General features: G+C 33.8%; 2 protein-coding genes across 32 annotated transcripts; both read left to right on the top strand.

Moving 5' to 3' along the window:
• The first annotated feature begins 580 nt into the window (after positions 1-580).
• On the top strand, positions 581-16,210 carry LOC140760460 (pentatricopeptide repeat-containing protein At3g53360, mitochondrial-like). 31 transcript variants are annotated; one of them, XM_073097403.1, is made up of 14 exons: positions 581-917; positions 1,045-1,113; positions 1,547-1,710; positions 2,179-2,230; positions 2,547-2,680; positions 4,117-4,298; positions 4,383-8,915; positions 9,860-9,896; positions 12,000-12,122; positions 12,441-12,573; positions 13,596-13,660; positions 13,960-14,029; positions 15,015-15,196; positions 16,014-16,210. In XM_073097403.1, exons 7-8 carry the CDS (start codon positions 6,666-6,668, stop codon positions 9,875-9,877), a joined length of 2,268 nt encoding a protein of 755 aa, XP_072953504.1. In that variant the 5' UTR covers positions 581-917; positions 1,045-1,113; positions 1,547-1,710; positions 2,179-2,230; positions 2,547-2,680; positions 4,117-4,298; positions 4,383-6,665; the 3' UTR covers positions 9,878-9,896; positions 12,000-12,122; positions 12,441-12,573; positions 13,596-13,660; positions 13,960-14,029; positions 15,015-15,196; positions 16,014-16,210. The 31 variants fall into 31 exon arrangements, with proteins under 31 accessions (XP_072953504.1, XP_072953508.1, XP_072953531.1 ...); XM_073097407.1 differs by having other exon boundaries at positions 1,045-1,145; positions 2,547-2,675; XM_073097430.1 differs by having other exon boundaries at positions 1,045-1,145; positions 6,730-8,915.
• Positions 16,211-17,718: 1,508 nt separating this feature from the next.
• Positions 17,719-23,041, top strand: LOC140760118 (eukaryotic initiation factor 4A-14). The gene is made up of 5 exons (XM_073096944.1): positions 17,719-17,891; positions 19,394-19,463; positions 19,617-19,723; positions 19,807-20,237; positions 22,080-23,041. Exons 2-5 carry the CDS (start codon positions 19,396-19,398, stop codon positions 22,713-22,715), a joined length of 1,242 nt encoding a protein of 413 aa, XP_072953045.1. The 5' UTR covers positions 17,719-17,891; positions 19,394-19,395; the 3' UTR covers positions 22,716-23,041.
• The last annotated feature ends 987 nt before the right edge of the window (positions 23,042-24,028 follow it).

Genomic DNA, 24,028 nt, shown 5'->3' with positions numbered 1-24,028 from the left:
AACTCCAAGCTATAGAGATCTTAGAGCTCCCCAAACGCCAAACTGATTTTGTTGCTTGCAACCTCAAAGATGGGGAGGGAGAGGAAGAAAAATTTGGAGAAAGATGGAGAAAAAAAAGGTTTGAGCTAGAGAGATGAAGAAAAATAGGTAAAGTTGGGGAAAACTTCTAAGGCTTGTACGTGGTAGGGATTTGGGGGAGTTCTTATGGGTTGTGGGTTTTGATATTATAATTTTGTGAGGTAGGGTTTAGTTATAGATAAGTGGATTTAGATTTTGTGGAGTTAGGGTTTAGTTTTGTGGGGATTTAGGTTAGGTCAGAACTTTTTAAGGGTCTTTTTAAGGGTATTTTAGTAATCTTTGAACTAGAGTCACATAAACTATGTAACATGGTTGATGTCAGTTAGCTAAAGTAACGTTCGGGTGGTAAATAAACATTATAGAAAAAAAAAGAGCAGTCGCGTTATAAAATCCCCAAAGAAGGGCACGAATCACAAAATAGGTAAAATATAGGGTGTGATTTGTAAAAATCTCTAAAATAATAGATGTGTCTCGGGTAGAATTTCATGAAAATGGAATTGGATTCAGATTCGAAACCAGATCCCTCCAAAACCCCTAAATTTGTTCTACTGCAGCTCTCATCTGTCCCAAATCTTTACATTTTACCTTTGATCTCTCTCCAAACCCACATCCAAATCGGTAGCTTCCATCCTTGTCGGCGGGATCTCCACCTCACCTAGACTCTCCTCCAAGTCCTCATCTCCCACGGTCTCTTTCGCTCATGCCCCCTCGCCTCTCGTCAAAACCGAAGCCCCAAGTAGCTTCCATGGCTTGAGGTGGGGGTTCTAGCCTGCTCTTCTTAGGTCGTCTCCAGTACCAAATCCGAGAAAAGGTGCTTCGTCGTGAAGGCTTCGAATGAGGTCGTGCTCCTCAACTCCATGGATTTCTCATCCATTTTCTCGATTAGTTTACATATAATCTTGTTTACTCAGAACCTTAATCTCTCTCCAATCTCCTCATTCCTTTGATCGAAATTACTCAAATTAGTAGTGGAGCAAGATGCTACAGGTGGACATGGTGGCGGTGGTGATGACCGTGAAGCTCGACAAGCTCTATGTTAGTAGTTTCATACGTGAAACCGTTATCAGGTTGATTAATTTGTTCTCTTTTTTGCTCGATACAATTTAGAGATGGATTTGATACTGATTAGGTTTCTTAGGTACTTAGGAAGTTAGGACTGTGAGATTGTAACCCAAGGACTTGCAATGCTGAAATATATCTCTGGGAGTACCTAAAAGAGTGATTTTTTTTTTTGGTGGGGATTTATTTGTGCTTATGGATTTTTCTGTATTAATTAGAGTAAATTTGATAAAATAGAGAATTGAAAAAGGATGGAGGATTTGACTTCTTATTTTAAGATATGCTGGATTTATCTAAATTCTCTATGCTTTTCATGATGTTCCACTAATGCAATACTTGCTTATGAATTATAGATATAAATATCAGTACAATAATATCAAATTAATTCTAACGGCTGAGTTTTGGTTAGGTCTTTGGGGCCACTAGCTAAGAAGTACGCTTCGTAGCTGTCATTCATTGACTCTTCCGTAGCAGCTAAGTCAATGGAACAATGAGTGCTTCCAGATTGATTATCCAAACACAAAGTAGCAATTGACAAGTTACTTCATCTAAGATTTATCCTTGCGGTTAATGGTAGGTACCTCACAAGCAGGAAAAATGATGTTGAAGCTTAGGTTTTTTTCGTATACAACATTTTCTTTATACGAGCATGGCAGATTCTGAAGTGACATAATTATGCTTGTCGGATCCCTTCTTCGGAACATATCAGAGGAGTTACATCTCTTTCTTTCATAATTATGTATCTCTAGTAAACATACTGCATCTCATATTTCAGATACTATGGGATATGCATAATTAACTATCATTTGCTTAGCATGGGTGTTATTATGGCATTACTTATGATGTATATCTCAGCTTATTTAAGCCTATATGTGCCTAGCTGCAGTTTCCAATACATATTTTGTCTAATGACATTGCAATTCTTCCCTTTGGTTCTAATAGGTCTTCTCTTCTTAAACATAACAGGTCTACTCTTCTTAAACAGGATGCCTTCTTTCACAGCATTTGTTTGCAGCTAATCAACCTTTTCTTCTTTTTCAGGATCCGCAGAATATATTGAGCAGTTAAACCCTTTTCCACAAGATAGAAACAGGTTATTTGTTTAACTTGTTTAATGTATAAGCATCCTCAGGATCCATATAGCTGACCTCAGGCAGTTGAGACCTACGGCTTACTTTTCCTTATCATCATCGTTTCTAGTGTTGCCTGCTCTTATTCGCTTGTTGAAATTTTGCAATATTATAGTAGTATAATCTCAATTTTTGTTACAAAAAGAGGCAGTTACGTCATGCACTAACTGGAGATGAGCTGTAAATTTATAAATAAGACAATTTTTATAAATAGTTCATGTATTTTTCTACTAGTACTTGAACCTAACAATATTATTTTGGTTCTGCCTTTCAATGAAGGGCTGGTAGAGTGGGGGCTTTACTTATGGATTGCGGATTGGTATTCTAGTTGCATCAGGTTTTTTTCAGTTGTGCCTGTGCCATCTATCTTATGGAATAATCACTTTGAACTTTCTTGGAGCTTCTCAAGTAAGGTTGGCCTAACATTTTATATTTATATAGTTAGCTTGCTTTTGATATTCAGCATGTTATTGAAAATGTATTGTAGTTTTATTTAAGAAAATGTGTTTATGATATTTTGATGTTTTACACTAAGAGATTTGTCTATGTGCTTATTGAAGTCGATAGTGGATCAAAGAACTGTCGTAGTCACTTGTTTATGTGTTTGCTTGTAGATTTACTCATTAAAGGGCAGAATTCTGGCTAATGTATTGTGATATCAAATAAACAATTAGGGTGTCTAGGAATTGAAGCTATTAACTTAATTAATTGGTGATCTTTTGCTAGCATCAGAGAAGGAAATTATTAGTTCTGCAGTTGACTTATTTCAGCTCTATTGACAGGAAAAATGAAATGAGTTACAGAATGAATTAAAAATTCCAGAGCAATATGCAAAAGTTTATGATCCATTGCTCTGGTTTGCCAGAAAGTTTGGCTCCATACTAACTTTTTAAAAATTATCTGTGATATAGATGTACCTTCCTTAAAAGCTAAAAAGCTGGAGTTCCCAGCTTTATGCTCATATATTAAGGTCATCAGTTCCAGAAGTGATGGTAAATGGTATCTTGTGATGCTTTTTGGACAATAAGTCCCGGAGCATCCAGTTACTCTCACTTTGGTTAACTTGGTTATCCAGCAATCTGTTGGAATAAAGACTATTCAATCTCAAACTATGAAGAAAGATGGAAGTCCTTGTGTTAAACCAAACTTATATTATTTGCACTCTATGAAGCAGAGATACTTCGTTTTCTCTTTCGTACCGGTATTCGATACGTATCGGATACCGACACATACTAATACGGCCAGATACGTATTGGATATGGATGGAGTATTTGAATTAAAAAAATAATTGTAATTTTTTGATACGGCTGTGATATAGAGGGATACAGTTCCGAAACAGTGGGATACAGCTTCCATACGGTGCCGATACATTTCAATCCTTTTTTTTTCTTTTTCTATGCTAAAAGATGATAAATATATAGTTTAGTAGTTTATATATATATACGATTATCCAATCCCATGATACTTTAAGGCTTTGTATATTTGATAATAGATTAAACATATAACTTGAAAGTAATTTAAAGATCCAAATTAATTGTGTTTCAATGTTTCACTAATATTTTGAGTTTCAAATAAGTTTTTATTACAATATTATTCTAAAGTATTATGCATATAGATACTAAATATGTGGTTTTCTTTCCTTTTATGTTATCATTTCTAGAATAATTATTTTTTACCATTTGTTATATTGATTGACAACAAATTAAAAATATATTATTGATTTATTGGCATATTTATGCCCTATCTGTAACCTACTTTAAAAAAATTATTGTAACCTTGTATATGTATTTCCATATCCCTGTATTTTGTTTTCGTGCTTCATAATTGCAAAAATGTGATCCATTTTCAGCTCACCTGTTCAATACTGAACCAAAGCTTCGGTTCCTGTCTGGAAGATGTTCTTGTAATTCTGCAATGGGTTGTGAATTGTGATCCTTCAAAACTTAGCTCGAATATGGTGCCCAACCATGCCAATATCACAGTGTCATTGCAGAGTATACTGCTAATAGTTCCTCATCATTGCCTTCCAAGGTAAGCATCTATTCATCCCCATTGCGCAAATTTCTCCTCTTCTCTTTTTTGACATAACTGTTGCTGTTTATCTTTGTTATTAAGTGAAAGCTTTCAGTGACAAACTTCCTAAGAACAAGAAGCCGACGTTATTTGTTATGATAGACAGTGGTTCTAAATAACGTAAGTCTGCAACCTGATGCGCAATAGCTTGAATCAAAGTATTAACTATAGAATGAGCATATCTTAACTAGATTGGCACCTACCCACATATCTATTACTTGTATAATCTATCCATTAATTGTGAAAAATAAAAATAAAATTACATTAGTCGTTCATCAAAATTTAAAAACTCAAATCCTATATATGTTATCATAAAATGGTCATTCGCTTGCAATCTAGATTTCGACAGCATACTAATCTTACAGACATATTAGCTAGCACTTCAATTGTATCTTTTCCTAAACTTGATATGCTTATCAATCACCATCCGCTTGTATTGAAAATAGATTTCAAAGGTATCGTAGACATAGAAATGGTTAATATTATTAGTAAATAATTGAAAATTTCGTCTTATTTGTCTTCCACTATGCTAAAGTATCTATCTCATCATCACTTATAAAATGATTGTAATATGCATAGAGCTAGTGATTCTCTCCGACATTGATGAAGAAGTTCTCATTTTAAGTCAAGTAAGCATTAACTTCTTAACACTATCACTTTTAGGAGGAAGAATGGAAAGTGAAAGCATAGAGGAAGAATAACCATATATAACAGAATAATTATTAATAACCTTTTCAAAATAACTTTCACTAATTACACCACGAGAACATAATCATCTTGTTTATCTTTATATAAATCATTAAAAATATTAAAATAAGCAAAGGAAAGGAACGTCATGTAAAGACCAGTCATCTTTAAAAATAATAAAAAGTTATAACAATATTAACAAGTTGCATATCTTTTTAATCTAAAAGCAATATAAATATATTGCTCCTTTTTAAGGTTGGATACTATTAATGTTAACCTTATTAATAACTTTTATCCCATAAATTAAGACATTCAATATAAGAATTTTGGAAGATATATCCTGTAAAAGTTTACATTGTACTCCCATTATTATATATGCTTTTCTTCTAGTGTGTTCATTCATACAGCTTTCCCTCATTGCCCTTTCTATTATATCTCACCGGTAGAAGGTATATTTCTTCTACTGCTAGTTGTCCATGATCCATACTTATTCTCTTGGACTTGAGCTCTTTTCCTTTTTCTATGTTGGAGCCTATAATATGTATGTTATAGTTTGGCAAATACTTCAATGCGTCTTTAAAAATTATAATCTTAATTCAACAGCTATAATAGCCAGTTTTCATACTCGGTGCCGGTTCCAAAACCACATTACGTAAGAAAAAGAGTATATTAGTTAAGAAGATTTAATTACGTGTACCAAACTTTTCAATTTTCTTATTATACTTTTGAAGATCTTAATCATTAGATCTTTATCAAACTAATTGATAAACAATTAACTTTACAGCACAGAAAAAGCGTTCTACACGTTTTTTTTTCTTCCGTTAAGATTTCTTTCTTAAATATAATTATGCCTTAATTATAGGAGATATCATTTAATATTAAATAATTTAAATTTGATTATTTGGACATAAACTTCAATTTAAATATAATTCTTCATCTCTATCTATTAAAACTTAATTTAAATCAATCTTAAACTAATGGGAGATGTATGTAAATAATAAAAAATAATCAAAAAGATAAAATGTAATTAAATTTTTGTTAAGTTAATTATAAAAGACATTAATACTCTTATTTTGATATATAATAATGATATATATATATGTCTTTTACTTGATAAAATATTAAGATAATATAATTGTCGAAAAAGTAATGTGTAAGATTATATATCTAAAAAAAGTACCTACTGAACCGGTAATATCTTTCATTTCTATTATACCCTTAAAGATCTTAACCTTTAGATTTTTATCAAACTGATTGATAAAGAATTAACTCTATGGCACGAAAGAAACGCTCTTATAGTTTTGCGTAGAATTTTTTCATACTAGAAACTTGGGGCTTGTTTCTTGTTTTCATTTTCGTTTGAATAATTGGCAAACTAGATTTTAAAGTCAAATGAGAGGTATTTTAGGTAATTTTTTTATTTATCGAACTATGGCCTTATTAGAAACTTAAATATTTGCTAGTTTACCTTTTTCATTTCTTTTTGTTTGATTTAAATTCTAATTCGATATTTTTTTCTAGTTTATCTGATTGCAAGTGAGAGCTTTCTTTGGGTTTTTTTTCTAGTATGTAAGCTGCTAAGGAGTCTAGTTTGGTCAAATACTCTTGGCCCAGAACTTTTTTGAGTCTGATTGATCTATGAGATTGCCAGTTGTGACTCCCTCCTTTTTCTCTATCTCTTCTGCCATTAAATCTGCCATAGCGCAAAAATCACTTCTCCTTGGTGAATCTTTCCATGGCCATCTGGTCAAGACTGGATTGTCATATGATACTCTTCTATGCAACCATCTTCTCAACCTTTATGCGCAGTGCCGAAGAGTTGAGTATACCCAGAAGTTGTTCGATGAAATGTGTTACAGAGACTTAGTCTCTTACTCTATCCTGATTTCTAATACTTCGCTATCTGGGAATTCCAAGCTTGCATTGCGGTACTTTTCTCACTTGCACAGAATGGCAATCAGGCCCAATCAGTTTGTGTTCTCGAGCTCGATTGCGGCATGTTCAAAGTTGCAGTCGCTGACTTTGGGTGAGCAAGTGCATGCTCAAGTTTTAGTTTCCGGAATTGGATCAGACCCTTTTGTGAATGCTGCTCTTGTTGACATGTACTCCAAGAATGGTTATCTAGAGTCAGCTTTTGCAGTTTTCCGCTGTTGCTTAGTTAAGGATGCTGTCATGATTAATTCTATGGTTTCGAGCTACGTGAGCTTCGGTGCATATGAGGAAGCTGTTCAACTCTTTGTGGAAGCAATTAGGGTCTTTGATTTCAAGCCGACAGATTTTAGTTTTAGTAGCTTGATCAAGGCCTGCTCAGAGATGGAGATAAAGGTAGGGGAGCAGCTTCATGGATTCATTATGAAGACTAGTTTAGATTCCAGTTGCTTTGTTGGGACTTCTCTTCTTGACATGTACGGTAGCTTCGGAGATATGGAAAGCATGGAAATGGTTTTTAGCAGCATTTTGAATGTAGATATTGCTTTACACAATGCTGTCATCGGTGGGTACACAAAAAATGGATTCAACATGATTGCAATAGAACATTTTATTGAATTGATCTCGGCAGGCTTCCACCCAAATGACTGCACCTTATCTACTGTACTTAAATCTTGCGGAGGGTTGGGGTCTGTTAATCTGGGAAGTATGATTCATGGGATCGTCGAGAAATCTAGATTTCAACAAGATTTGGTGGTTAATACTGCATTGATCGATATGTACATGAAATTTGGTATGCTAATGGAGAGTTGTGAAGTGTTCAAGCATATGCACAAGAGAAATACCATTTCATACAATGCAATGATTTCTGGACTTGGTCATAATGGCAATTCTAATGAGGCAATAAGGCTGTATGTTGACATGAAGTATCAGAAATTAAATGTTGATCTTGCCACCTATGTTGCTCTAGTATCTTCATGTTACGGACATGAATGGGGTATCTTTGTCCATATTATCAAACATGGCTTTGAATTGGATATGATGGTTAACAATGCATTTTTGGATTCTCTTATAAAAGCTGGTGCAACCAAGGATGCTCTAGAATTTTTTGATAAAATGAAGGAGAGAACTGTTATTTCATGGACTACAATTATTTCAGGACTTACTCATCTCGGTCTCCACTTGGATTCCATGGAGCTCTTTAAGACCATGTGCAACACAGAAATCTGTCCTAATAGTTTCACTTTCTCAAGTGTCTTGAAGTCTTGTGGGAACCTACTTTATCTTGGGCTAGGAAGATGCATTCATGGTGCTACAATGAAATATGGGGCCATGGATGAATTCACTGACAGCTCTCTCCTGGACATGTATGCAAAATGTGGAGCCTTGGAGGATACCCGAAGATTATTTGATCAACTTGCTAACAAAGATAGAGTCTCCTGGAACACGATGATTACTGGCTATGCACGACATGGTTATGGGCATGAAGCACTAGAGATATATGCTCAGATGGAAAGTTGCCACATAGACCCAAACCATGTTACTTTTGTCTCACTTTTGTCGGCATGTAGCCATTGTGGGCTAGTTGAAATTGGAGCACAACTATTTGATCAGATGGTTTCAAAGCATAGAATTGCACCACGCATGGAGCACTATGCATGCATGGTTGATTTGTTTGGCAGGGCTGGTTTGTTGGATAGAGCAAAGTCCTTTATCAGCAACATGCCATTTGAGGCTGATGCATCTGTGTGGACTGTATTTTTAGCTGCGTGCAAGCTTCATGGCAGCTTAGACTTCGCACAATCTATAAGGGAGCATCTTATGGGACTGAAAGGTGAAGAAAGCCCAACAATTGTGCTCCTGTCTAATATGTATTCTGAATCAGAAAAGTGGGGTGATGCACAAAACGCGAGGAGGAAAATTAATAGAGATTTGAGGAAAGAGCCCGGACTAAGTTGGGTAATACACTTCAATCAATCTAATCTTTATATAATTGATTCGCTATAATTAATCTTATTAATTATTATTGTTATCATCTTTTATTATCTCTCATTGGATCTAGCCACCAAGCTAATCTTAATATTTGTTTGAGTACTTTAAGTGGTTTATATTTATTCAGTATGTTCTCAGCAATAAATTAGTATTAGTATCAGAATCAGGGGATGAAAGTATTAGAGCCTGATATCCTAGTACTCTCAGTACTGAACCTAAGAGATAAAGAGAGAGGCCAGCTTCCTTTTGCCTAGGTGAAGGTTTCGGGGTTTTGGCATGTGCTTAGATATTCCATTATCTTCTTACATTGAGTTTAGTGTCTCTGGTATTGTCATATTAACCGATATGGTAAAGGTGTTCTTTAATAATTTCTTTATCTATTGAAAGACATCTAAGTATATGTTATGGTTACTTTCAAATATGACTTAAGATACTCAAGCAAATTCTACATCAGCAAATTTAGCTAAATAGTCTAAAATGTCTCAGAAATACAATGTTTTGTATCCAATTCTCGTGCATTATGCTGTCGAGTAAATAATCGTAATAGAACTGGCTTCTAGACGTGGATTATCTATACTTTGTTTGTTTGGCTTATTAATGTCTCACTGATGAAGAGGTTCAGCATATCTATAGATTGATACCCTTGGTTGGTCATTGTTTAGAACACTTATGAGTTAGTTTGGTTTAAGAATATTTTAAATATATCTTTGCCGGTATATTTTGATAAGGTTTTCTTTCTAGTTTAATGTTAATTACGAAGAATCTTTATTTATTAATTGGATCCATCACTTTCTAAGTTATACACGACTTTATAATTTCTCTATTATTTCTTTTGTCTACCAATTTAGGTCATTCTCACGTATAATTTTCACTATTTAATACCACTAACTTGTTCACTCGGACATTTTCAGATTGAAGGTGTGGCATGATGATTTCGGACTTCATGAGGTGAACTTCTTAAGAACTTTCAGCAACATTTAATCAGTCAATCATAACTCATTGCCTTTTATTCGTAATCTTTCTTTCCTTATCACACTACAAGAAATTTGACCATTAGTGATATTTACTACTTTGACAGTCAAAGAAATGCCATTGAACATAAGTTTCACCTGCATTTCTTGATGAACATCAGAGTAAGTTATATTTAAGTGACATTTTTAATAAATGCCACTAATTTTAGATAAAATGTTGTAATATCTGGGATAGACATTTATAAATGCCGGAATATGCCATATGTGCCCCAAATAATTATTGTCATTTAATAAATATCGGTAAAAACTTAAAATGATGAACGTAAGTTATGTTTAAGTGATATTACGGTAAATGCCACTAATATCAAATGAAACACTATTGTATTTTGGATATACCAATAAATGCCAAAATATGTCATATATGCCCCAAGTAATTAATGACATTGAATAAATATGGGTAGAAACTTAAAATAATAGATGTGTCTCAGGTAGATTTCATGAAAATGGAATTGGATTCAGATTCGAAACCAAGATCCCTCCAAAATCCCTAAATTTGTTCTACTGCAGCTCTCATCTGTCCCAAATCCTTACATTTTACCTTTGATCTCTCTCCAAACCCACATCCAAATCGGTAGCTTCCATCCTTGTCGGCCGGATCTCCACCTCACCTAGACTCTCCTCCAAGTCCTCATCTCCCACGGTCTCTTTCGCTCATGCCCCCTCGCCTCTCGTCAAAACCGTAGCCCCAAGTAGCTTCCATGGCTTGAGGTGGGGGTTCTAGCCTGCTCTTCTTAGGTCGTCTCCAGTACCAAATCCGAGAAAAGGTGCTTCGTCGTGAAGGCTTCGAATGAGGTCGTGCTCCTCAACTCCATGGATTTCTCATCCATTTTCTCGATTAGTTTACATATAATCTTGTTTACTCAAAACCTTAATCTCTCTCCAATCTCCTCATTCCTTTGATCGAAATTACTCAAATTAGTAGTGGAGCAAGATGCTACAGGTGGACATGGTGGCGGTGGTGATGACCGTGAAGCTCGACAAGCTCTATGTTAGTAGTTTCATACGTGAAACCGTTATCAGGTTGATTAATTTGTTCTCTTTTTTGCTCGATACAATTTGGAGATGGATTTGATACTGATTAGGTTTTTTAGGTACTTAGGAAGTTAGGACTGTGAGATTGTAACCCAAGGACTTGCAATGCTGAAATATATCTCTGGGAGTACCTAAAAGAGTGATTTTTTTTTTTGGTGGGGATTTATTTGTGCTTATGGATTTTTCTGTATTAATTAGAGTAAATTTGATAAAATAGAGAATTGAAAAAGGATGGAGGATTTGACTTCTTATTTTAAGATATGCTGGATTTATCTAAATTCTCTATGCTTTCCATGATGTTCCACCAATGCAATACTTGCTTATGAATTATAGATATAAATATCAGTACAATAATATCAAATTAATTCTAACGGCTGAGTTTTAGTTAGGCCTTTGGGGCCACCAGCTAAGAAGTACGCTTCGTAGCTGTCATTCATTGACTCTTCCGTAGCGGCTAAGTCAATGGAACAATGAGTGCTTCCAGATTGATTATCCAAAAACAAAGTAGCAATTGACAAGTTACTTCAGCTAAGATTTATCCTTGCGGTTAATGGTAGGTACCTCACAAGCAGGAAAAATGATGCTGAAGCTTAGGTCTTTCTCTTATACAACATTTTCTTTATACGAGCATGGCAGATTCTGAAGTGACATAATTATGCTTGTTGGATCCCTTCTTCGGAACATATCAGAGGAGTTACATATTTCCATGAAAATTAATCCCCATTATTTATGTCTATTCTTCCTTTCTTTCATAATTATGTATCTCTAGTAAGCATACTACTTCTCATATTTCAGATACTATGGGATATGCATAATTAATTATCATTTGCTTAGCATGGTTGTTATTATGGCATTACTTATGATGTATATCTCAGCTTATTTAAGCCTATATGTGCCTAGCTGCAGTTTCCATTACATATTTTTTCTCTTATGACATTACAATTCTTCCCTTTGGTTCTAATAGGTCTTCTCTTCTTAAACATAACAGGTCTACTCTTCTTAAACAGGATGCCGTCTTCACAGCATTTGTTTGCAGCTAATCAACCTTATTTTTTCAGGATCCACAGAATATATTGAGCAGTTAAACCCTTTTCCACAAGATGAGAAACAGGTTATTTGTTTAACTTCTTGTTAAATGTATAAGCATCCTCAGGATCCATATAGCTGACCTTAGGTAGTTGAGACCTAAGGCTTGGTTTTCCTTATCATCATTGTTTCTAGTGTTGCCTACTCTTATTCGCTGTCGAAATTTTGCAATATTATAGTAGTATAATCTCAATTTTTGTTACAAAAAGAGGCAGTTACGTCATGCACTAACTGGAGATGAGCTGTAAATTTATAAATAAGACAATTTTTATAAATAGTTCATGTATTTTTATACTAGTACTTGAACCTAACAATATTATTTTGGTTCTGCCTTTCAATGAAGGGCTGGTAGAGTGGGGGCTTTACTTATGGATTGTGGCTTGGTATTCTAGTTGCATCAGGTTTTTTCAGTTGTGCCTGTGCCATCTATCTTATGGAATAATCACTTTGAACTTTCTTGGAGCTTCTCAAGTAAGGTTGGCCTAACATTTTATATTTATATGGTTAGCTTGCTTTTGATATTCAGCATGTTAGAAAATGTATTGTAGTTTTATTTAAGAAAATGTGTTTATGATATTTTGATGTTTTACACTAAGAGATTTGTCTATGTGCTTATTGAAGTAGATAGTGGATCAAAGAACTGTCATAGTCACTTGTTTATGTGTTTGCTTGTAGATTTACTCGTTTAAGGGCAGAATTCTGGCTGATGTATTGTGATATCAAATAAACAATTAGGATGTCTAGGAATCAAAGCTATTTACTTAATTAATAGGTGATCTTTTGCTAGCATCAGAAAAGGAAATTATTTGTTCTACAATTGACTTATTTCAACTCTATTGACAGGAAAAATGAAACGAGTTACAGAATAAATTAAAATTCCAGAGCAATATGCAAAAATACTTGATATACGGGCTATTCTTGGTCTTCATTGTGTTGCATTTTTTTATTACTCTGGTTTGCCAGAAAAGTTTAGCTTCGTGCTTACTTTTTTATTATTATCAGTGATATATGATACATCTGTCTTGAAGTTACTCAATAAGCTTTCATCCATATGTACTTTTTCTTTCTTTCTCAATGTGAAATCAATTAAGTTATATTTGTTAATATAGTGGGACATTACCAAGAGAACCAATGCCGTCAAATATTAGACAAAATGCCAGATTGGCAACATTAGAAGATCTAGAAGCCTATGCCTTCCCATGACAATTTCCTTCCTCCATTTGCTTGATAACTACATTTCTCTCTGACAAACCACATAAATTTGGATAGTTCCTATGACATTTTCCCCTGTCCCACCTAGTTCCAAGTTAAGTTTCAACAAATTCTCTTTCTCAATCTTCTTCCCAAAAGTTTTGATTTCAGAATAACTTTCAACTTTATCTCAAAATCATATTAACATGAACAGTGCTTGGTTGGAGGTGTTGCTACATAGACAATAGCTTGGCCTTCTTACATACGGATTGCTAATTGGTATTCTATTTGCATTTGGTTTTTTCAGTTGTGCGTGTGCCATCTATCTTATGGAATAATCACTTTGAACTTTCTCGGATCTCCTCAAGTAAGGTTGGCCTAACATTTTATATGTATGTACTTAAGTTTGTTTTGATATTCAGTATGTTATTGAAAGTGTGTTGTAATTTTTTGGATCAAAGAACTGTTGTAGTCACTTATTTATGTGTTTGCTAATTGCTGTAGATTTACTGGTTTAAGGGCGGAATTCTGGATGATGTATTGTGATATCAAATAAACAATTAGGATGTCTAGGAATTGAAGCTATTAACTTAATTAATAGTTGTCTTTTCCTAGCATCAGAGAAAGAAATTATTAGTTCTGCAGTTGACTTATTTCAGCTCTATTGACAGGACAAATGAAATTAGTTACAGAATGAATAAAAAATTCCAGAGCAATATGCAAAAGTTTTTTGATATACTGGTAAGTCATAGTCCTCGTTTTGTTGTATTTTTCCAATACTCTCGTTTGCCAGAAAGTTTGGCTCCATACTAACTTTTTTAAAATTATTGTGATATAGATGTACCTTCCTTAAAAGCTAAAAAGCTGGAGTTCCCAGCTTTATGCTCATATATTAAGGTCATCAGTTCCAGAAGTGATGGTAAATGGTATCTTGTGATGCTTTTTGGACAATAATCCCGGAGCATCCAGTTACTCTCACTTTGGTTAACTTGGTTATCCAGCAATCTGTTGGAATAAAGACTATTCAATCTCAAACTATGAAGAAAGATGGAAGTCCTTGTGTTAAACCAAACTTATATAATTTGCACTCTATGAAGCAGGGATACTTTGTTTGCTCTTTCGTATCGGTATTTGATACGTATAGGATACCGACACATACTAATACGGCCAGATACTTATTGGATACGGGTGGAGTATTCGAATTAAAAAATTGATTTTAATTTTTTGATACGGCTCTGATATAGAGGGATACGGCTCCGAAACAGTGGGATACAGCTTCCATACGGCGCCGATTTTTTTTCTTTTTCTATGCTAAAAGATGATAAATATATAGTTTAATAGTTTATATGTATATACGATTATCCAATCCCATGATACTTTAAGGCTTTGTATATTTGATAATAGATTAAACATATAACTTGAAGGTAATTTAAAGATCCAAATTAATTGTGTTTAATATTTTGAGTTTCAAATAAGTTTTTATTACGATATTATTCTAAAGTTTTATGCATATAGATACTAAATATGTGGTTTTCTTTCCTTTTATGTTATCATATTATTTTTTACCATTTGTTATATTGATTGACAACAAATTAAAAATATATTATTTATTTATTGTCATATCTATGCCATATCTGTAACCTACTTTTAAAAAATTATTGTATCTCTGTATACGTATTTCCATATCCCCATATTTCATAATTGCAAAAATGTGATCCATTTTCAGCTCACCTGTTCAATACTGAACCAAAGCTTCGGTTCCTGTTTGGAAGATGTTCTTGTAATTCTGAAATGGTTTGTGAATTGTGATCCTTCAAAACTTAGCTCGGATATGGTGCCCAACCATGCCAATATCACAGTGTCATTGCAGAGTATACTGCTAATAGTTTCTCATCATTGCCTTCCAAGGTAAGCATCTATTCATCCCCATTGCGCAAATTTCTCTTCTCTTCTCTTTTTTGACATAACCGTTGCTGTTTATCTTTGTTATTAAGTGAAAGCTTTCAGTGACAAACTTCCTAAGAACAAGAAGCCGACGTTATTTGTTATGATAGACAGTGGTTCTAAATAACATAAGTCTGCAACCTGATATGCAATAGCTTGAATCAAAGTATTAACCAACAGTGTTTTTCATATTTTATATTCTAACAGTTTCTCTCCTTTTTGGGCGTGAGATATTTTGATAGACTAAAATATAGATGTGAGTTCAACAGGTGCAGGTTTTATAACTCTTTATAAGCTTCCATCTATATGTACCTTTTTCTTTATCAACGAGAAACCAATTAGTTATATTTGTCAATATAATGGAACATTACCAAGAGAATCAACCAATGTCCTCAAATATTACTGTCAAAATGTCAGATTGCTAACATTAGAAGATCTAGAAGCCTATGCATTCCCATGGCAATTTCCTTCCTCAGTTTGGTTGATAACTACATTCTTTATCAGAGAAATTACATTAATTTGTATAGTTCCTATGGCAATTTCCTTTATTCCACATATCCCAGCTTAAGTTTCAACAAATTCTCTTTCTCAGTCTCTCCAACAAGTTCTGATTTCAGAATAACTTTCAAATTATATCAGAATCATGTTAATGTGAACAGCTTAGTTGGAGTCGTTGCTTGATGATAGCTTGGCCTGCTTAATTAGTAAAATTTTCTACATTAAGTATAGATTTATTGTACATATTTTTAATTTAATCTATTAATTTTATTTCACTTTTCAGATCAAATCGTGATGAAGGTGGAAAACAGTAGCAACTTTTGGATTTTGTTGGGAATGTTTTAGAAATATTTTATTTTGGTAGAAGATCACTTTTGGATGGTTATAGATATTATCATGGGTATATGTAGATTGTACATATGGTTCTACTTTATTTTGAAAATTCTATTAAATTCATTGCATTTGCAAACTTCTTGTTCATAGTGGTTGTCTTTATTATAAATATTAAAGAGATAATTGCATTTCTATCTCATGTGGTTTGGCCCAATTGGACAGAACTATCGTGTACTTTCAATTTAAGCACTTAACTTATTGTAGTCTGAATGAATAAATTGCAATCGGTTGCTCTTTTTATCATATTTGATGGTATTAAGTATTGACTAATTTTTGTTGCCATAACTGAAACAGAAACATTGTTCAATGTGACTTGATTATGTATTCATTTGTGAAATAGTAATATCTTCTTAATAAGTCTTATTATTAAGGTGTAATAACTAAACAACAGTTTAGCTTTGTTTTAGTATATTAATGCATCATTCTCTTTTCCCTCATTCTATACAATTTTTAAAAATTAATTTAAATAATAGTATAAAATTACTATGCTTTTTAGACAATATCTAATTACCACTAGTACTTTACATCTTATTAAGGGTATTTTTATCATTTGGTTTAAAATAGTATCAATTCTTAATGCAAATTCAATATTTTTTTATTCCTTTAATATTAATTTTATATCATGTCAAATATAATAATTATTATTTTATTAGTATTTAACTAAACAATAGAATAGTTTATACAACTGACATTAACCCTCTTCTTCTTAATATTAATTTTTATTTTTAAGTGGTCTTATTTCATAAGTGAACAAGCCAATGATAACTTTTACACACACTGATTTGCCTTCTTATACTAGTGGAGAAACTAATTAAAAGAATTTTTTTTATTTATCTTTCAACTTTTAATGACATCTTTTATAATTTATAATTTCAAACTGTGATATAAAATAGTAGTGACTTCAATTTGATTAAATTTATTACAATTTTTTCTTACCTTTTTCCTTCACCACCATTTGACTTCCAAGTGTGATAAATTATATATATATATATATATATAAGCATGGCTTTAGCAAAAGTTACACTTTATCTCAAGTGGTGTCTTAATTTCATAAAACATGTGCTTTTAACTTAATCATTTAATTCCCTTATAATTTTAAATAAAAGCATAATAATTATTTTTTTATTATATTTGATCAAATTTATATCTCATTAAAAACTCAACTTATAGAAAATTGGACAAGATTAATAATGTATCTAAAATAATACCAATATATATATATATATATATATATCTTATGATATTTTTGTAATATAAAATATGGTCAGTATTATTTTAGATGCATTAAAAAGAATAAAGTTTAAATAACCGGGTTCTTGGATGGGATGAATGGAGCCCTTCATCCAGTGATTAATATATCTAAAATATAATACCAATTAGATTTCAAATAATAAATAAATAAATATATTCTTATGATATTTAAAAAATATAAAATATGATCGGTATTATTTATTTTAGATGCATCGTAAGAAAGAATAAGTTTAAATAACCCGGAGCCCTTCACTTGGAGATTAATGGGCCATAAATGGGCCGGCCCATTAGAAACCCTACCTCCTTGTCCTCCGAGTCGTACTGCTAACTCTCCCCTATCGCTCTCATCTCCGAACCCTTGAAAAGCCGGCTCTATCGGCCAAATCTTTCTCTCTCTCTCTCTCTCTTCCTCATCGCCGTTGAATCCGAGGCTCGATCTCGGGTTCAGCTTCGCCCTCGGCTTCTTCTCTCTCTCGATCCGTCCATTGATTCCTTCTTCTCGTTACTCTCGAAGCAGGTGAGCTAGATCCTTGCTCGGAAAGTTGAGATCTTGTTCTTTTTTTTTTTTTGTTATCTAGGGTTTTGATTTTGGCTGGTTGTTTCTCATGTACCTTAAATTTCGTTGTGTATGTGACATTAGGCTGGTATAATTTTGCTTTCTTGTTTCCTTCTGTTTTCTCCTCTTGGATCTGTTTGGGAGTGGGGGGATCTGGTCGGTTTATTGTTCTTTAGGTTGTGGTGATTCCATTATTCCAGCAAAGAAGTTTTATATTTTTTGTGGACATGCTCAAATATTTTTGGATATTAAGTTGTGTGGAAACTATCGTTCGAATTAGATATTGAGGAAGAGAGTATGAAGACTGTGACTTCGATAGTTTTTTTTTCGTCAATAAAAGAGCTTTTTTTTTTTTTTTTTTGGTCTCTCTGAAATATAGAGAGGTTACCTTCTCTAGTAGTTGCGACATGATGGTCCATCGAGTCTTGCTGGTCTGTGCTTATGATCTGCACTGTCATCTTTTGCTTGTTTTAGATAGTAACTAGTAAAGATTGTCTGCGGTTACTCCACCAGGTTTGCTGGACAAAAAGAAAAGTAGAAGAGAAGAAAAGCGAGAGAAAGAGAATTGGTTCTCCTTGTTTAGTTCGACAGAGAAGAAATGATAAGAAAACTTAGCTCCAATTTTTTTTAGTTACTAGAGAGAAGTAAAAAATAAAAAAATACAAGGATATATGATGTAAAAATGTTTTAGACATGTAATGCGTCATGCTTATGCTTTCCGCTACTTGATGAGCTAATATGTTGAATATGCACCTTTCTCACTGAACCAAGCATATCACACTCACTTTGGTTTTAGTCCTCATATTTCGTTTTCTTTTTAATTGTCAAAAGTTTGATCTACAACTTGTCCAGTTACTGTTCCCAGTCTTTCCAGAATTTCTGCATTAACATAGATTTCCAAATTGTTGAATTAGCAAACGCTCACCTTTTTTAGGTTGGATATGGTTAGTGTAAACTTTTGTTCCTTAAACTATGACATTCAACATAACATCTGTTTGTTGTTTAGCTGGAAACTGTTGGTATATTTGGAAGAAGATCTATCCTGCAAAAGTTTAGCATTGTGCTCCCATTATTATAAATGCTTTTCTTCTACTGTTCATTCATATACCTTTCCCTCATTAATTTCTATCATCTTTCACCGGTATAAGATGTAATCCTCAACAGCTAGTTGCCCATGACATTTATGATGTTACTCCATACTTCCTTTTCTGGACTTGCACTTTTTTAATTTTTCTATGTTGGAGCCTGTAATAAGTACATTATAGTTTTGCATCTTTGTAGCTAGAACTTTTTATTCTGAAAAAGTAGATCATATTTCTGCATGTTGATCATAATAATACTAGAAACTTGACACTTGTTTCTTGTTTTCCCTTATGGGATAGTTAAGCTCTTTACTCTAGATGTAACTTATTCAGTATTAGAACTACTACTATTCCATCATCATTTAATCTTCTATTTTGCAGCCATGGCGGGATTGGCACCAGAGGGATCACAATTTGATGCTCGTCAATATGATGCCAAAATGAATGAGCTGTACTGTTTATAATCCTTGTTATTTATATTGTGTGCTTTTACACTGGCATCGTTGTTTTGCCTTTTAGCTTGGTTTTCTTTTCTGTTGATGTTTTCTGTTCAAATAATATCTTTGGTGAAAGTTATGCTTTCTTTCTTATGGACGAAATGTAGGCTATCATCAGATGGTCAGGATTTTTTCTTATCATATGATGAGGTATATGAGAGTTTTGATGCTATGGGCCTTCAAGAAAATCTTCTGAGAGGCATATATGCTTATGGTACGAGCATTGTTGTTATTTATTTTCAGACATTTATATGTGATATAGTGCTAATATATATATTAAACATCTCATGTTTCTAGGTTTTGAGAAGCCTTCTGCAATTCAACAAAGAGGAATTGTTCCTTTCTGCAAGGGGCTTGATGTTATCCAGCAAGCACAGTCGGGGACTGGAAAGACTGCAACTTTCTGTTCTGGAATTCTACAACAGCTTGATTATGGTTTGGTTGAATGCCAGGCTCTGGTTCTAGCTCCAACTCGAGAGCTTGCACAGCAGATTGAGAAAGTCATGCGGGCACTTGGTGATTACTTAGGTGTGAAAGTTCACGCATGTGTGGGAGGAACTAGTGTTCGTGAGGATCAAAGAATTCTTTCAAGTGGAGTCCATGTTGTTGTCGGGACGCCAGGCCGTGTGTTTGACATGTTAAGAAGGCAATCCCTCCGTCCCGACCACATTAAGATGTTTGTACTGGATGAGGCTGATGAAATGCTTTCACGTGGTTTCAAGGACCAGGTCTGTTTGTTGATACTTTTTTTAATTAATTTTTCTCCTCTACTCTAGCTTCTTTGAGTATATCTGTTTTAATATGGACAATATGAAGATGGTTATAGTGCTGTTTCGTCATATACTCTTGTAATTTTTAGTGTTAAAAATGTAAAATTGCTGTTTGCAGCTCCCATATTTTGTTATGTATATGGTGTTTTGATCATCTTGTAAAGCAATGCAAATTGTATACAAATCTAGCATGTATTGAATAAATGAATGCACAAGTTACTCCTGCATTATGATGAAGCAGTAGTTTTGGTGTTTGTACTTCATGAATGTAGCATATGGAATCTTACAGCATAAACCTTTTAAATCTGCTTCCTGTATATAATTATAAATGTAACTTGTAGTTTATCCGTTGTGGTTTGGCTCAATTTGAAGTTACGTCTATACACTTCAACTTAAACACTTAGCCCTCCATAGTTCAGGTCAAGTTGTAACCATTCGTAACTGTTAATAGGGATTTGAAAAGACTTATTCGTAACTGTTAATATGGGTAGGTTGGTCATTTAGCAACTTGCTTATGTTGGAAAATATTAGTGCCAATGATCCCGTACCCATAGTAGACCATCATGAAATCCTCCTCTGGGATGCTGGATTCAACCTCCTCTTCGATGAACAATGGTAGGTTTAGTTTGGTATACCATTAGTTTTGGATGAAAAAAAGAAAAACTTACAATTGTAACTTGGTCTGAACCATAGGGGGTTAAGTGCTTAAGGTTGAAATATAGAGGTATAAGTGAACATCGGGCCAAATTGCAAGGGATTAAAATATAAATTACCTGTATTTTAAATACCTTCCCCTTTTTTACTACTTTCTCTGGTATTGAAGTTGTTTTTCACTTTCTCCTCTTCTTATTCCTTACTACCTCCTCTTTCTCTTATCCTTTCTGTTATCATATTGCTTCATATTTTGTCCTACTGCACTAGATATCCTGGATGTGAGTTGAGCCCTATTGATTCCTTAAAATGAATATGAAGGTTCAGGTCCATACCTCAAAATACTAATCCCATCGGGTCATATCTAAGCCTGAATCTATCTTTTGTTAGAATTTATTGCTGTCCATCTGTTCATAGTTCCACAGCTAAAATCATGTATCTCTCATATTCTAGGAGACTAGAACTTCTTGCTGAGTGGAGCTTCTTTAAGCTAGTGGCTTTTCTTTTTCACTTTATGGACTGAAGTTATCTTTTCTTCATGAGATGCAACCTGCTTTCTCCTCGTAATCAAATATCTTTAGCAATTCCTCATTCCATTATTAGTGCTAAAATTGGAAGGTGAAAGTGAATCTCATTAGTCTTATCTTTGCTTGTGTGAATTAATTTGAATGTTATAAATTGTCTACAAGTTAGTATTATCCTCATAATTGTATATCAGGCATATGCAGTTTTTTTTAATACTACAACTTTTATTGATTTATCTTGTGCATAGCACGTCAAAGTATTTTTTTTCTATTTTAATCTAAAAGAGTTGGTAGTGCTTGTTAAGATGAATATTAGGTGGCTAGGATGATACTTCCTACTAGCCTGGTGTAGAGAAGTCCAAATTTTTCTGGAATGTTACTTCCTGCTAGTCTGGTGAAAAACGGTGTATCAGCTTTTTGCCGGCAGACTTAATTAACTACACCCAAATTATTGTTAGTCTGACATTCATTTGACGCTGAATACCAATAATTTTTAAGAAGCTGCTGTATTGTTGTGCTGTTCTTTTTAATTTGTAAAATTTTCTGTGTTTATTTTTTGTCTAGTTTACATTTCTTAGCTTCACTTGATGGGAGTTCTCCTAACAACACCAGCTTGTCATTGCAGATTTACGACATCTTCCAGCTTCTTCCTCAGAAAATTCAGGTTGGAGTCTTCTCTGCCACTATGCCACCTGAGGCTCTTGAAATTACGAGGAAGTTCATGAACAAACCTGTGAGGATCCTGGTGAAGCGAGATGAGCTTACCCTGGAGGGTATTAAGCAGTTCTATGTCAATGTTGAGAAGGAAGAGTGGAAGCTTGAGACACTCTGTGACCTCTATGAGACTTTGGCCATTACTCAGAGCGTCATCTTTGTGAATACCCGGCGCAAGGTGGATTGGCTCACTGACAAAATGAGGAGCAAAGATCACACCGTCTCTGCCACCCATGGAGACATGGATCAGAACACCAGGGACATCATCATGCGTGAGTTCCGTTCTGGTTCTTCCCGTGTTCTCATCACCACTGATCTCCTTGCTCGTGGTATTGATGTCCAGCAAGTTTCACTTGTCATAAACTACGATCTGCCGACTCAACCAGAGAACTATCTTCATCGTATTGGTCGAAGTGGACGATTTGGACGGAAGGGTGTCGCCATAAATTTCGTCACCCGTGATGATGAGAGAATGCTGTTTGACATCCAGAAGTTCTACAACGTGGTTGTCGAGGAGCTGCCGTCCAATGTTGCCGATCTCCTCTGATGAGTCTGTTCTTACAAAAAATGTGGTGTTTGCTATCAGCTTATTTAGGTTTTTGTCCAACTTTTTCTTTCATGGTGGCAAGGCTCAGATCTATTCAAAGGTAGTTGGGGGAAGAAGAAGTCATTGTTTATCCTATCTTTGCAAATTTTGTTAGCAGTTAGGTTGTTCTGTGTCTTGTTTTAGCTTGAAAAGGGAGACACCACTGTTTTAACTTATCTTTGCTATTACCCTTGTCTGATGTTATCTTATTTTCTTATCCCTACCTGTTTTGACATTTCAAATGCATGTACTCTGATACTCTGATGAAATTGTTGCTTTTTTTTTTAGTTTTTGTGTTCATTGTGATCTATCATACCCATTCTTTTCTTATCCTTGGACATTCTGGCTAGGATTTACCTAGTTGGGTTATATGACCTGACATCCATTAAGCCTTAATATCTATATGGCCTATCTTGCTCTGGCTGCAATATTAGCTACTTTAATCTTTGTTTGTCATAATGCTGACATGTAAAATTAAATCTTTTTCTCTATTTCCCTTTCTCTCTCTCTCACTCAATTAAGAAAACAATATCTTTAGATTTCTAAATGCAACATTTACATAATTTCAGCAAACAATTTTGGGGTTCTTGCATGAAAAATCAAGCCTGTTTCTGTTTTCGGTTTTCATTGCATTTGAGACTTTTTCTCTCTTTTTATTCTAACTTTGTCGTTGGGGGTATTTAGTGCCTCGTTAAATATCGGCCGGATACTATAACAAAGAAAAATTATTCTACTCTTTTCTTTATTTTCTATTTTATATAATAAATTTTGCAATGCTATTTATTTATTTTTTCTTCTTCCTCTTATCTTTTAATCTTGTCTTTTTATATAATTTACTATAATTATTCTCTAATCAATAAAGTAAAAACTAATTAGAGATAGTGATGAGATAATTAAGATTAATTAAATAACTAAAAATATGTAAGAAAATAATATATTTAGATTTCTAAGTGCAACATTTACATAATTTCAGTTCTAACGTAACAATAAGAAACTCAGAGAATGGCAACATTTCCGTATAATAATACGTGGCATAAGAATAATTGGTCCTTCTTTTTAACAATACTCAAATTTTCAAGACAACCAATGAGATACTGCCGAGTACGAAGCTTGCAACAGATTCGTACAACGCGGTTCTTAGAAAATCCTACAAGACAACGATTGCTTCCCTCTGTTGTTCTACTCCGCCGTCGTATACCTAGGAGAGGTAGAAAATAATATTTATTATCGCATATTATATATATATATATATATATATAAATAAGATATTAAAC

The sequence above is a fragment of the Typha angustifolia genome, chromosome 5, assembly GCF_048772165.1.
Source record: "Typha angustifolia cultivar Huaian chromosome 5, ASM4877216v1, whole genome shotgun sequence".
Taxonomy (NCBI): domain Eukaryota; kingdom Viridiplantae; phylum Streptophyta; class Magnoliopsida; order Poales; family Typhaceae; genus Typha; species Typha angustifolia.
Note: the sequence above shows the minus strand (reverse complement) of the source record. Positions and strands in the feature narration are given on the sequence as shown.